General features: G+C 39.6%; 1 protein-coding gene across 3 annotated transcripts in view; it reads right to left on the bottom strand.

Annotated features, from left to right (window-relative positions):
- Positions 1-1,753: 1,753 nt before the first annotated feature.
- Positions 1,754-13,979, bottom strand: part of LOC126095078 (peptidyl-prolyl cis-trans isomerase D) — a 40,484-nt gene continuing 28,258 nt past the window's right edge. Inside the window, exons 6-7 of one of the 3 annotated variants that reach the window (XM_049909761.1) lie at positions 6,272-6,390; positions 1,754-3,522 (exon numbers count right to left, since the gene is read on the bottom strand). In XM_049909761.1, coding sequence (XP_049765718.1) covers positions 3,177-3,522; positions 6,272-6,390 — 465 coding nt within the window. In that variant the 3' untranslated portion in view covers positions 1,754-3,176. The remainder of the gene's footprint in view (positions 3,523-6,271; positions 6,391-13,979) is intronic. The other 2 variants (XM_049909760.1, XM_049909762.1) reach the window with 2 other exon arrangements.

Raw genomic sequence — 13,979 nt, 5'->3', positions numbered from 1 at the left:
GGGACATTCATAATTTTTCGCCAGTGGTGTGTTGGAGCAAAATGCCGTTGGTATACCTGCACACACCTCTGATTAATGTGTAACTATTGTAAGTTTCATCGTAGTATGTCTGCTAGTTATTGTTCAGTGCTGTACAGAGTAGAACGCTGTGTCGCACAGTTTGCGAATTTCAAGATAAAGGAGTTAGAGGAGCAACACATCTCCATTAAATTTTGCATGAAACTCAAGAATACCTTTATAGAGACACACCAAATGATGCAAGAAGCCTACAGTGATGAGTGCTTAAGCTGCATTTGATGTTACGAATGGTTCACACAGTTTAAAAATGGCCATACGGAAGTTACAGATGATCCTCGTTTAGCACACACTTTGACAACTAGAGACGACGCTCATGTCAGGAACGTCAAGAAAATGGTGCATAGCAATCAGAGATTGACTGTCCGAGAGGTTGCTGAAGAACGTAACATTTCAATTAAAAAAAAAAAAAAAATTCACCAGGTCAGGTCAAATATCAATGCCATGCTGATAGTTTTCTTTGACTTTGAAGGATTAGTCCATCATGAATTTGTGCCATAGGGACAAAATGCTAATCGATGGTACTATCAGGAAGTGCTGTGACACCTGCAAGAAAATGTGAGAAGAGAACGGTTTGAAATGTGGTGAAGTAATTCATGGCTATTGCAGCATGATAATGCACCCACACATTCATCCTGTTGGTGTATGACTACTGCACAAAAGACGTAATCACTGTCCTGCCTCATCATCCATACTCTCCAGATCTGGCCCCTGTGGACTTTTTTTATTTCCAAAGTTGAAAACCCCATTTAAACGACAAAGATTTCCAACAATTCACAGATGCCGCTTTGCTCGATCCAGCAAGAGGCATACCAAGAATGCTTCTGGAAGTGGAAGAGGCACTGGGAGTGATGTGTCAATTGTGGAGGAGAGTATTTTGAAGGGACCATATACAATAAGTAAAAGATAAATGTAGAAAAATTTTGTGGATCAAGTATGGAATTTTTTGAACAGACCATATATTACCATTTGATCCTGATGGCTTTAAAAATTCTTTTCTTTTTGTGAGCAGGTTTATTACTTTTCCAATTACAGGAGAGAGTGCTATTTTTTAAAAATATCCAGAGAGGCTTTTTGGATTTATAATAATGGACAGCATCCTACTGGACAGATTTGAGTTGACCCTCAATAAGAGTATCATCTGGCTGCAGTGCCAGTGCTATACTGAGGTCACACTGAGCAGCTTCGTAATCACCGAGCCTGCGCCAAGCTTGTACAATGCTTTCACACTGTGCATCCAGTTCCAGGGCATGGCTGCAGTACATCAAAGCCTCACAGTAGACACTGAAATGTAACTTTGTTACAACCAGATTTAGCAGGCACGCTAGTTCTGTGCTTGCTGCAGCACTGATACACTCTGTTGAGAGCACAGCCCGCTGGCAAGAATATCACCAAATAGCAAGATTTTTATATTACTATTTTAAATCAATGTTAACAAAGAATAATACTCTACTGTATTAATTACACGTTGTGGGAACTGTACTCATTTACTAATAGTAGGGGGAAATTATTTTCAATATAACGTTTACTTGTTTATGGATGTGTGCATTGTATTGATGTAAAGTGAGTAGGTCACAGATGTAACCTTATAGCATTGTGAGACGGTATGCCGTATTTACAACTTTGAAGTCCATAAAGTGGAAATATTTCACAGTTCACATTAGTTCATTTTCTTTCATGCCTATCATTTCACCATATATTTCTTTTTACACATCTGACAGAATTTTATAACTTATGTTTTAAATTAATCTGTGATCGTGCATAAGCAGTCCGTCAACACCATTCTAGTTGACTAAGCCCACGTTTCCAATTTTATCCCCACAATTTCGTAAGATACAGATTATAAATATTTTTCTCCATGTCTGCATTTTTATTCGTACATGTTTCTGAAAATAATTTTGAATAAATATATCAGTGCTCTGATCAAAAGACAGATGGAGCAGTCGGAACGTTTAATTTGGAATTCTTTGGTGCCTTAGTGAAGCATGAGAAGTTATACATCCTGAAACTTTTGGACCCATAGAAGATCAAACTACGTGTCAAATTTCAAGTGTTCCTTGATGTTTCTGTAAAACAGACTGACAGAAATTTTGATTTACAAACAAATTTGACGGCTTACATATGCATTTATCAAACAAGAACCAATTAATTGCTGGACTATTATCTGTAACTTTGAGATACCTGGCAAATGGTGTAGATTTAAAGTTTTGTATCCTGCACTGCACATCGTACACTACTCTCTAGCGATAAAATACTTCATGACACAATTACACACAATGTGACACCTTCTACAAAAGTGAAATAAGTTTGACCAATTTGGTTGGTACTGCACACCTGCTTGGCGGGAAACACCGAAATTGACAAACAAGTTTGACTCTTTACAGAGGCCTTTATGTATACCATGTATCTCTAGTAAAACTGCTCTGTGACCTGCAGTGAAGTTGATACAAGACATAAGCAATTTACTTACATTTGGATGGATGGTGATCTGAACTGCAGCTCTCCCAAATGCAAGTCGAGTGCCTTCCCACAACAGCATCTCTATCTTTCCTATTTTCTCTAGCCCACTAGCATGCGTGTGGTAGAAACCCTTGTTTCCAGGCTGAATGGATGAACTGTCTCAGGCAAGAAGTTTCAAACATTCTGTATGTAGATAACGATTCAATTTTTTTAGTGTCCAGAGATTAATACAGTTATTGGTGGTGAGACTGCAAACTAGCTTAAAGTTTCATACCTACCTGTGGTGGGCTGATGTCAGTCATCCTGCAACATAACTTAACATTTGGTAATTTTATTTTCATGTATATAAAAATCCTTTCTTTAAAAATATCCAAAGCTTTTAGTTTGGGAAATTATAATTAACACTGTTGTAGTCATGGGATACCTATTAATGAATAACACTATTGTCTCGCAGATTGAAGATAAACCCATTTCAGAATTAGCACATCTGGATTTGGTAACAATTACATGGGTTTTACTTAAAAAACTTATACCACTTTCTTCTGCTGGTATGGTCCACCAGTAAATGTATAACATTGCACTTTACTTTTTGTACCTGTCACCCCTGAAATAGTCACTTTGCAAGTTTGCAGCTCAAACACTCACTGAAACATCATCTTGAAGAGACGTTTCTCAGATTTATAGTAATGGACAGCATCCTGCTGGACTGATTTGAGTTCACCCTTAATAAGAGTATCATCTGGCCGCAATGTCAATGCTATACCAAGGTCACGTTGGGCAGCCTGGTAATCCCCGAGCCTGTGCCAAGCCTGACCACGCCTGTACAGTGCTTTCACACTCTGTGCATCCAGTGCCAGAGCACGGTTGCAGTACATTAGAGCCTCACGGTAAACATTCTGACGTAACTTGGTTGCAGCAAGATTTTGTAGGCATGCTAGTTCTGTGGTTACTGCAGCGTTGATACATTCTGGTTGGGAGCGCAGCCTGCTGGCAAGAATATCACCAAGTAGTAAGATTTTATTTTAAACTAGAGTGAACAAAGAATAATACTTTACTGTATTAATTAACACAAATGAGAAATGTAATCAGTTATTGGCAGTAGGGAGAAATTATTTTCAATGTAACGTTTACTCATTTATGGAAATGTGCATTGTATTGATGTAAAGTGAGTAGGTCATAGGTGTAACCTCAATAGCATTGTGAGAAGAGCATGGCATGCTGTATTTACTGCTTTGAAGTCTATACACTGGAAATGGGAAATGACTGTTAACAATTTCAATTCAAACCATGACACCCTTGCATTTTGTGACCATTGCTCTTATCAATGGAGTTATCCTGGCATGCCCCACAGTCTGTCCCAAATCATAATTCTGGAAATAAAGCTCTTGTGTTCTGCATGTTCAATTCAGTTATCTCCTGCATACTTCACTGGGGTAGCTCTGTGGGAGGAAGGATACAACAGAGAAACTCATAAGTTCAGCCTAAGAATTGTTTCCAGAATGTATCTTTCAGTGTCTGTACTCCTTTTGTTAGAATATGGATGAATAAAATTATCATCCTCTCAAAGTATGAGGGTTGACTGAAAAGTGATGCCTCTACCTACATAACTCTTCAACAGTTGGCAGCATTGGTATGCAGCAGGTACTGGCTTGTTCCATAGCCTTTTCTCTACAGCTCCAGTTGGCAGGAAGGCTTAGCATTGAACAGTTGTGTTGTTACAGTGTAAAGTATGGAACCCTGCGTAGACAGTCAGTCAATGGGATGTAGGCAATGTGCAGGCATTGAATTCTCGACAGCAGAAGGTTTCACCCCAGAGGAGATTCATCAGAGAATGAAAGCAGTTTATGGTGATTGTGTTGATGTGAATACTGTGCATCTTTGGGCAACTAAGTTTAAAGATGTTGAGGCAGGAACATCTGACCTGTGTGATAAACAAAGAGTTGGACATCCTGTGACAGGAACCACCGAGTTTCACAAGCAAAATGTTGACAGATTGATTCAGGACGATCGTCATATCATTCAGAGAGAAACTGCAAGAACAATCGGCGTTTCACAAGAATGTGTGGGTCACATTATTGCTTTGCTTGACTATCGGAAGATGGGTACCCTGGTTGTTGACTCCTGAAATGAAAGCGCACAGACTTACAGTACTCACAACAACACAATCCTTATAAACTGCTTTCATCCTCTGATGATCCTCCTGACACCTTCTGCTGACAAGAATTCAATGACTGCACATTGCTTAAATTGCATTGACTGACCGTCAGCGCAGGGTTCCATATTATACACTATAACAACACAACCATTCAATACTACGGCTTTCTGCCAACTGGAGCTGTAGAGAAGAGGCTACGGAACAAGCCAGTACCTGCCGTATACCAATGTGGCCAACTGTTGAAGAGTTACAAAGGTGGATGCATTACTTTTCAGTCAACCCTCATATATTCAGAGTTGCTTTTAGGGCATGAGTAAAATTTTTGGGATGGAAGTACTCAGCAAATACTGCGTGTGTTTGAGAGAGAAAGAAAGGGGTGGGGGGGCAAAACATACTGTAAACACTATGGTGGTTCTACTGATGTGAAGATGGCTACAAGAGAAAAGTGGTAATATTAAATGATGTTTTCAGAAATTATAGTCCTAAATATGTTTTAAAAAATCTTGACAATGGAGACTACTGTACTTAGTATTCTGGAATTGACCACACAGCAGAAAAATATAAATTTTGGGGCATATCCAGAAATATATGAGAAGTGAGGATAGTAAACTGACACAAAGTATCTAAATATAGAAAATTAATCTTGGTGTCAGTCAACACTGTAAATATTGCATTTGATACCAAAATTGTGAGAATGATAGACTGGTACTCACCATATAGTGGAGAGCTGAGTCACAGATAGGCACAATAAAAAGACTGTCAAACAAGTAAGCTCTCAGCTGAAAGGCTTTCAATGGAATTAGATGACACACAACTCTCTCCGAAAGCTTACTTGTTTGACAGTCTTTCTGTTGTGCCTATCCGTGACTCAGCATCTCTGCTATATGGAGGATAGCCTTTTCATAATATTGTCATTATTCCATCCTGGATCTTCCACTGTATTTGATACCAACAAGACATAGCAATTAGAGACAACATTTACGGACAGTAAGTCATGCAGAAGGCATGTTGTTCACAGATGAACACAAATGGCAGTTTTTCTAAATAAATATCCACATAAATGAATTCATGGCTAAATAGAGAATAACTTCACTACTTTACAACACTTTTCTGTTAAACAACACTGATAAGCTAACAACTGCTCTCAGTTCCATTCACACCTGCTGCTGAAAAACAGGTGTGTACAATCAATGTTTTATCAAAGGCAGTAGTGTTTCGCAGAAGTAAAAATAGTTGGTTTGACAGTAAATGCAGCATGTCTGATGCTCAAAATAGGTGAGACTCTCTCCTCTCAGGGTTTCAGAGATCTGCCCTTTCTTTTTAACCTTCTCCAACCTAGCCCTCTTTCCTTCCTAAGAAAGGGCTAGTGGTTCTGGGAACTACAATAGTTTTGTGTACTTTCACGTTTGTGTGTGTTTATTGACTGTACTAAAAATTTTGCATCATGAAGTTATGTGCTAGTCAGCAATTCTGTCTCATAATTTTAAATATAATTATTGACTTAGAGTGGTGGCTTCAAGGACTAAACTCCTTTCTTACATCATTTTTTTATCTTATTTATGAAAACATGTCAGATCTTACCATTCTATATACCGGAGAGCTTTCTGATATTTAGATTCTGCATTCGTCATGTTTCCTTTCCTGAAGTAATGGTTTCCAGAGTTCTTTATCTTCACTATTGCATCTTCAATGTAATTCACCTAGAAAGGGAACAATGTAATAAAGTTACTTAATATTTCTCAGGAACATTCTATGGTAAAAGCAATGAGAAATGTGCTTATTAATAATATAGATAGAGTAAAGAAGAGAAGGGTGAATTATAGTAGTTGTGGTTGTGGTGGTGGTGGTGGTGGTATTATGTGGCTGTGGCTCATCATTGGCATTCTAGAGTTTGAATCATGTTGAATCATGGCTTCAAGTACATTGTTACTTTTTAGTCTCTTTACCTAACCTTTATATGTTCCACCTGAGGATTATTTGTGTTCCCTTCCTCTTATACCACCAATACATCTCTCATCATATTCTAATTTGTACAAAAAAAATATTTTTTTAATGCTATACAAATATGAGTGGACATAACCAACCACCTGCAGCTGAATGGCAGTTCACATCCTGTGTACTCCTTCTGTTTTACTACTTGAACCATTCAAAAACAGTCCTAACACTGAATTCACCACAAAACAACACTCAAATTATGGGGTTAAAATACAATCATGAATTCATACAGATGGTCACTAACTAGTGGATGTCTTTTTCAAGTAAATAATTAAAAAGCTCATTTGGGCACTGAAATTAAATTACACACACACATAATAAAAGCAACACACCAAACAATTGAAAAATCCATTACAGAATGACAATAATAATATGAAAAGGATAGACTGCTACTCACCATATAACAGAGATTTTGAGTCGCAGACAGTCACAACAAAAAGACTGCTAAACACCCAAGATTTTAGCCAAAAATCAACTGCACTTAGCTGTCCTACCCTTTCCCCTTCTCTAACCCGTATGCTCCCACAAGAAGCACTTTACTGTCCCCCACTGCTACCCTGCTATCTCTCCCCTCCCATTCCAGCCTCCTCATTACCCCCATCACCCAGAATGTTTCTCCCATCATCCGCTGTTGCTTGCAATCTGGCCTTGTCAGCCAGAGGAGGCAGTGGTCGTGTGTGTGTGTGTGTGTGTGTGTGTGTGAGAGAGAGAGAGAGAGAGAGAGAGAGAGATTCAGAAGATCAACACTTCCACTATATGATGATCAGCAATCTATCCTTTTCATACTATTGTTATTATATCAAACTATTCATTTAAAAAGTTGCTGACACAATAATATTAAGTGAAAACCCAATAATCAAATGAAACAATCTTAAACAGTTGATTTATTTTCATTTAATTCCTATCATTATATGGCACAGATGTTCAAAAATAAAGAATGTTTTGATATATAAAAAATACTAAGACAATGTACAAATTTTATTTGAGACTTGAGTAAATACAAGCAGATGACACTGTTATTAATTTAATGTATCAAGCATCTGTTGACATATCTGTAAACACTGTGCTTCTGAATACAAGTTAGCTAGTAAGATGGGCATCGAGAATGAAGCTTATAAAAATGAAGTCTCGCTTTTCAAGTAGAACTTCTTCAATATGGGATGCTGATAGGCATCCTGACTGACTCTTTGTCATTCTTTTGTGTTTGCATATGTTAAACCAGAGAAATGTGGTGGCTATTCCAAACATCTTTATGTCAGACAGTGAATGAGTAATATGTGCAGCCTGCCAATGGACGCCCTTCCACAACTTCTAACTGATGCCTAAATTTATAACAGTTGACTAGTTTGATTGTTGCTATTCTGGGACTTTCTTGGAAAAATAATCCAGAACCCTCACATTCTCAAAAATGTCTGGGTGAATCTATTATTTATTTCTTGAAGCACTGGAGTTCATTTTTTTTTAAGGAATTGCAATAATGTATACAACTGTGTGATGGATAAACTGTACTCTTCCAAGCCAGGAAGGAAAGGTTATTTAAGAGAGGGCAGCGTGGACATCATCACATCCAGAACACAGGCACTGCTGAAAATAATGAATGACGATCACACATTTTACTTCAATAAATGTTAAAAATAATACAGCTGTTTGGTGCAACTTCCTTCAATTCTCTTAGACAAATGAAGTTGCTCTGGTTTACTTCCGACATGAAAATCTTACTGTAAATTACATGATCAACCACAGGAATTACCAGTAACCACTGGTCTCCAGATAATGCTAATGGTGTCTCTGTACATAGTGTTTATGTTATAAGCATTTCTCAGCACTCACAGCAAAATTACACTGTAACATTTCTTTCATTCAACTTACTTACGTTAACAATGGAAGCCCATATATAGCCTACCAAGGTAGGTCATTGATGTTTTGCTAAAAAAGTTGAAGCACACACTGGAAACATATTTCTACACATTGCTATGTAAACTGAAGGTGAAGTGTGGAGAAAAGAAAGGGCAGGCGAACTAATGATACCAGCTGCATCGGGACTTTATGCAAAATCAGCCGTGTCAAGTGAAAATGTGTGCCGGACTGGGACACGAACCCAGGATCCCCTGCTTACTAGGAAGTTGCATTAGCCACTGTGCCATCAGGACACAGTATTTATCACAAATGTACAGACTATCTTGGTACACTGCACAGCTGATTTACATTCCAACCTAGCACCACCTATCCACAGTGGCCACCCGTGTCCTCTATTCTCACTAGTTTGAGCTTCCCACTAGAGGTCGAATGTAATTGTGCATCCACACTGAATGTTGTTTATTCGTTGCCCATTGAGGTGAATCAGTTATATGAATGACACCATGCATTTATATAATATTTCTATACTCTGATTAAAATTAATGGTATTTGATGTTTGTCAAGTCACACTACAGTGATGTCACATTGGGTACCAACTGCACCTTTTTCAAGGCTCGGACAACAGTGAGAGGTCAGCCAAAACAGGCAGAATACAGTTGCTGCTATGGTTAACAACATTTAAATGGGCTATTGAGAGTGTCATAATGGATTACACATGCACACCACACTGCAAGTGAACATACACTTTAGTACAATGGCAATGTCAGATGGTATGTATGTGAACTGAGAGCTTTGAATGGAAGAACAAACTTCAGAAGTGAGAAGTGTCATGTAACAAGAAATTTGATCAAAGTGTAATAGAGTCAACTGAGAACATTTTATAACAGTAATGGAAATTCCTAAATGGAATAATATGTACAATAAGTGAAAGGCAACTGCTCACCTATAGTGAACTGATGTGTGGCATGTAGACATACAGGTAACAGAATTGATTTTGAGCTCTTCATAATTTCTTGCAAAGTCACAACAACCACATAGACATCCAAACAATGTACCCAAGACCATGGTGGAGCTCATTATTGATTGTTGAGAGCTGTTGCCTAGGCTGATGGATGTGGAGAGGGGATATGGACAGATGCAGAAGACAAGGAGGGACAGCGGGATAATGTGAGGCTGGTCTTTCAATAGATGACTCGGCAGCTGCACAACGAGAGGGTAGAACATACAAAAGAAACAGAGAGAGGGAGAGGGGGGGAGCAGAAGGGAAGGAAGTTGGAGACGATGGACAAGGCAGGGAACAGATAGACAAACAGAGAGGGGCGGAAAAAGGGGGAAGGAGGCAGGGAGAGGGGGACAGAGGGGAGGGGGGGGGAGAGAGAGAGAGAGAGAGAGAGAGAGAGAGAGAGGGAGGGAGGGAGGGAGGGAGGGAGAGGGGGGGAGAGAGAGAGAGAGAGAGAGAGAGAGAGAGAGAGAGAGAGAGAGAGAGAGAATATGCCTGTGTGAGAGAGGGGGGAGGAAGAGTGGTTGGACAAGGCAGCATACAATGTGGGCACAACAAGTTAGCAGAGGTTTAGGCCAGAGGGATTGCAAGAGTATAGGGTATGCTAGAGAGACAACTCCCACCCGCATAGTTCAGAGAAACTTATGCTGGAAGGGAGCATCTAAATGCCCTGCATGGTGAAGCTGTTGAAATAATGTGTTGTGGCGTGCAGCTTGTTTGGTGGCTAGATGGTCAAGCCTGCAATTTACCTCAGTTTGGTGGTGGCCATTCAAGCAAGTAGTCAGTTAGTTGCTTTTGAAGCCCACATAGAATGCTGTGCAGTGCTTGCAACATAACTGATACACAGGGTGTATCATAATTAATTGCATACATTCACAGAGTTGAAAGTATGTGATACCATAAACATGTTTCAGTTAACATGGGCTCTAAAAATGCAAACCAATGCTATGAGCACTACTTCACCTTCAATATTTTGAAAAATCTCTGCTTTCCATATTTTGAGAAGTGGTAGTATGGATCAAAATATGAAAAAAAAAAAACAGTAAACATGGGCTCTAAAATGTGTATATGAAGAGCTTGGAAGGTAATGTCCCTGTTCTGTAGCTGGACTGAGCCAATATGACATGTTACCTTCCAAATCATCTGTCACTGTGAGATTACCTCTGATACTTCTTACCGCAATTACTTTCTTGTACTATCACTTTTCTTGAATTTTCTTGGTGTACTAGATGTGCTATGCAGTGCCACCAATTCTTGCTGTGTGACTTTGTCACCTTCTGAGTACACTCTAGGACTGGAAGAGAACTTCAAATGATTCAAGCTATGAAATTATGTAACCACTTTTTAAATAACTCTTCTGTAATTTGTTACACATAACAGTTACAACATTAGGCGAACAGATCTCTTTATTAATTCTTATCTCACAACAAACTATTATAACATGCATCGTCTTGCTCTGACATTAGCAATTGAGAGAGTGACTGTTCTAACAATGGTTCTTTAGTTGTTTTATCATTTATATTCTTGCATGTGTCCTTTTGCTCCCTGTCCTCTAAGGCACCACCAAGCCATGATGTACAAAGAACAAGCGAAATTTGACAGCAGACAATGATGCACAATTGCCATTGCACCTTGTCGAAGTATGGACCTGGCAGCTGATTGTACATATGTTAATAATACCTCTCACAGCAGGATGTCCTGACACTAACAAACCACCTAAACTACATTTCAAGTTAGCATGAACATCTTTCACCAGCCTAAGATGATATATGTGAGACACGTTAGTCCGAAGAATGCCATATTACACCTCAAGCTGGAACACTTCTTCGTCTTCACTACTGCGAAACACACCTCGTCTACTGAACAAGTGCTCATAGCTCTTAATATTATCATTTTAGATCCCATGTTTACTGGACATTTGTTTTCTTGTTTTGGTCCATAGTATTGCATCTAAAAATATAGAAAACAAAGAGCTTGCAGTAGAAAAAATTTGTTTCACAGTATCGACTATGAAGAAGAGCTCATAAAGTACGCATTTTAGAGCCAATGTTTACTGAGTTTTTTTGCTTCATGTATTGCGTATTTTCAACTGCATGCATTTACATCATTAATTATGATACACCCTTATAGTATGCCTGTTTTTGCACAGTCCTGCCTTTTACTGGGTAGAAAACACCTGTGACTGGACCGTGGTAGGTGGTGGTGGTTGGGTGTATGGGACAGGATCTGCACCTAGGCCAACCACAAGAATGACCCATGGGGCACAGGATTGGGAGCAGGAATGGACAGGGATATTCTGTGGGTTGGGTGGGCAGCAGAACATTACTTTGGGTGATGCAGATAGGATATTACACCTATCAAGACACAATGAGAGGTAGTCAAAGCTCAGGTGACAGATGAGGTTGAGCTTTTAAAGGCCAGGATGATACTGGATGATGGGTGCTGCTCAGTGGTTCATTAACAGGTTTACTGGTGTCAAGTGAGAAGACCTGTTTATGGAAGAGTGGGATAGGATGTCGTCTGTCAATAAAGGCTCTCGTAAAGTTATCGGCATATTTTGACAACTCCTAATCTTCGCTGCAGATGCGGTATACACAGGTGGCAAGGCTGTCAGTAAGAGACTTTTGAGTTGTAACAGATAACAGTTCTCAAACAGCAGGTCGGTTGCTGGTTTGCTCAATTTGGCCAGAAGTACTTATAGAGCCATCAAAGAGATGAGAGCAAAACCTAGGAATGTGGCTTGTTGAACTGAGGACTAGCGGCAATGGATTTGATAGTAGGTATCCAGAGTATAGGGAAAAGAGCACAGGTTGTCTGCGCCACAAGTACAAATCATAAAAGTGTCACTGATGAATCTGGGCCAGACAAGATGACCCATAAATAAGTTGGCATAGGATGGTGCCATGCAAGTACACATGGTAGTATCACAGATTCATTTATAAATTTGGCCTCTGAAAGCAAAGTAGTTGTGGGTCAGGATGCGGTAGGCCAGGAGAGTTAGAAAGAGTTGGTGGGTTTTGTATCACGAGGAAGTATGGAAAGGTAGTGTTCCATGGCCAGAAGGCCATTGGCATGAGGGATATGGTGTATGCGGATGTCACACCCAAGTGACCAACAAGGAGTTTCGTGATAATGGAACTCAAACTGAAGAAAGGTAGAGAAGGAAGTGAGCAGTGCATTGAATGCAGGATGAGAAGTTATGGACAATAGTTAAGAGGTATTGTTCAACAAAGGCAGAGGTTAGTTCTGTGGGACCATTGAACCTAGCCACAATTGGGTGACCAATAGGGAGGCCTGTAGGTTTAGGAATTTAAAGAGTAGATAAAAAGTATGAGATATATATTTTTTTTGGGGGGGGGGGGGGATTGCTTGTGTGAGAAAAGAAAAGGGTACAGTTGTCAGGTTTTGAGGTCAACATAAAGCCTTGAGGAGAGGCTGGAAGTCGTTGGATTTCTGGTATGAGACCATGGCAGGGTGCAGAGCTATCAGAAAGTTGGTGAAGACCCTCAGCCACACAGTCACTGCAATTTATGACCACTTTGGTTGATCCTTTGTCCTTGGGAAGGATAATATGGTCTGAATTGATTTTCAGGTTATTGATAGCTGTGTACTGTAGGGGGGATGTTGGATTCACTGGTGAGGGATTTAGGGAAGAAAGGTGTGTGTATGCACTAACCATTAGTCCTGTATAGGTGAGAAGATTTTATTCAGGTTTAATTGAGTTAACAGGTGAATTGCAAAAAAATTTTGTTAGTTGTTTCGTCACAGCTATAATTAATACTCCTTGGCAACAAAAGGTAACTTCCTTTCCACAAAACAATTAAAAAATAGCTTTCATTATAGAAGTGCCATTTATAGTGTTCGTGACTACCAAGCAGGGCACTCAAGTTCAGTTCCCAGTACTTTCAATACTTTTTCCTTGACTGGAGGACTGGAATGAATGGCACTGCGTATAATGATGACAACTGAGGAGCTACTGGAAGGAAAGGTGCAGGCTACTGTTTGTGAGAGCCAAATCTACGAAAAAGGCTTGTTGAATTGAGGACTAGCTGCAGTGGATTTGATACTACACTATGTGAGCAAACGTATTTGGACACCCCCAAAAACATACATTTTTTATATTAGGTGTATTGTGCTGCCACTACTGCCAGATACTCAATATCAGAACCTCAGTAGTCATTAGACATCGTGAGACTGCAGAATGGGTCAGTCCGTGGAACTCACAGACTTCAAACATGCTAAGGTGATTGGGTGTCATTTGTGTTATACAACTGTACGTGAGGTATCAACACTCCTAAACATCCCTAAGTACACTGTTTCCAATGTGACACTGAAGTGGAAATGTAAAGGGACACATACAACACAAAAGCGTACAGGTCAACCTCATTTGTTGACTGACAGCGACTGCCGACAGTTGAAGAGGGTCATAATGTGTAA

The sequence above is a fragment of the Schistocerca cancellata genome, chromosome 8 (assembly GCF_023864275.1).
Source record: "Schistocerca cancellata isolate TAMUIC-IGC-003103 chromosome 8, iqSchCanc2.1, whole genome shotgun sequence".
Lineage (NCBI taxonomy): Eukaryota > Metazoa > Arthropoda > Insecta > Orthoptera > Acrididae > Schistocerca > Schistocerca cancellata.
This window is presented reverse-complemented; position numbering and strand designations above follow the sequence as displayed.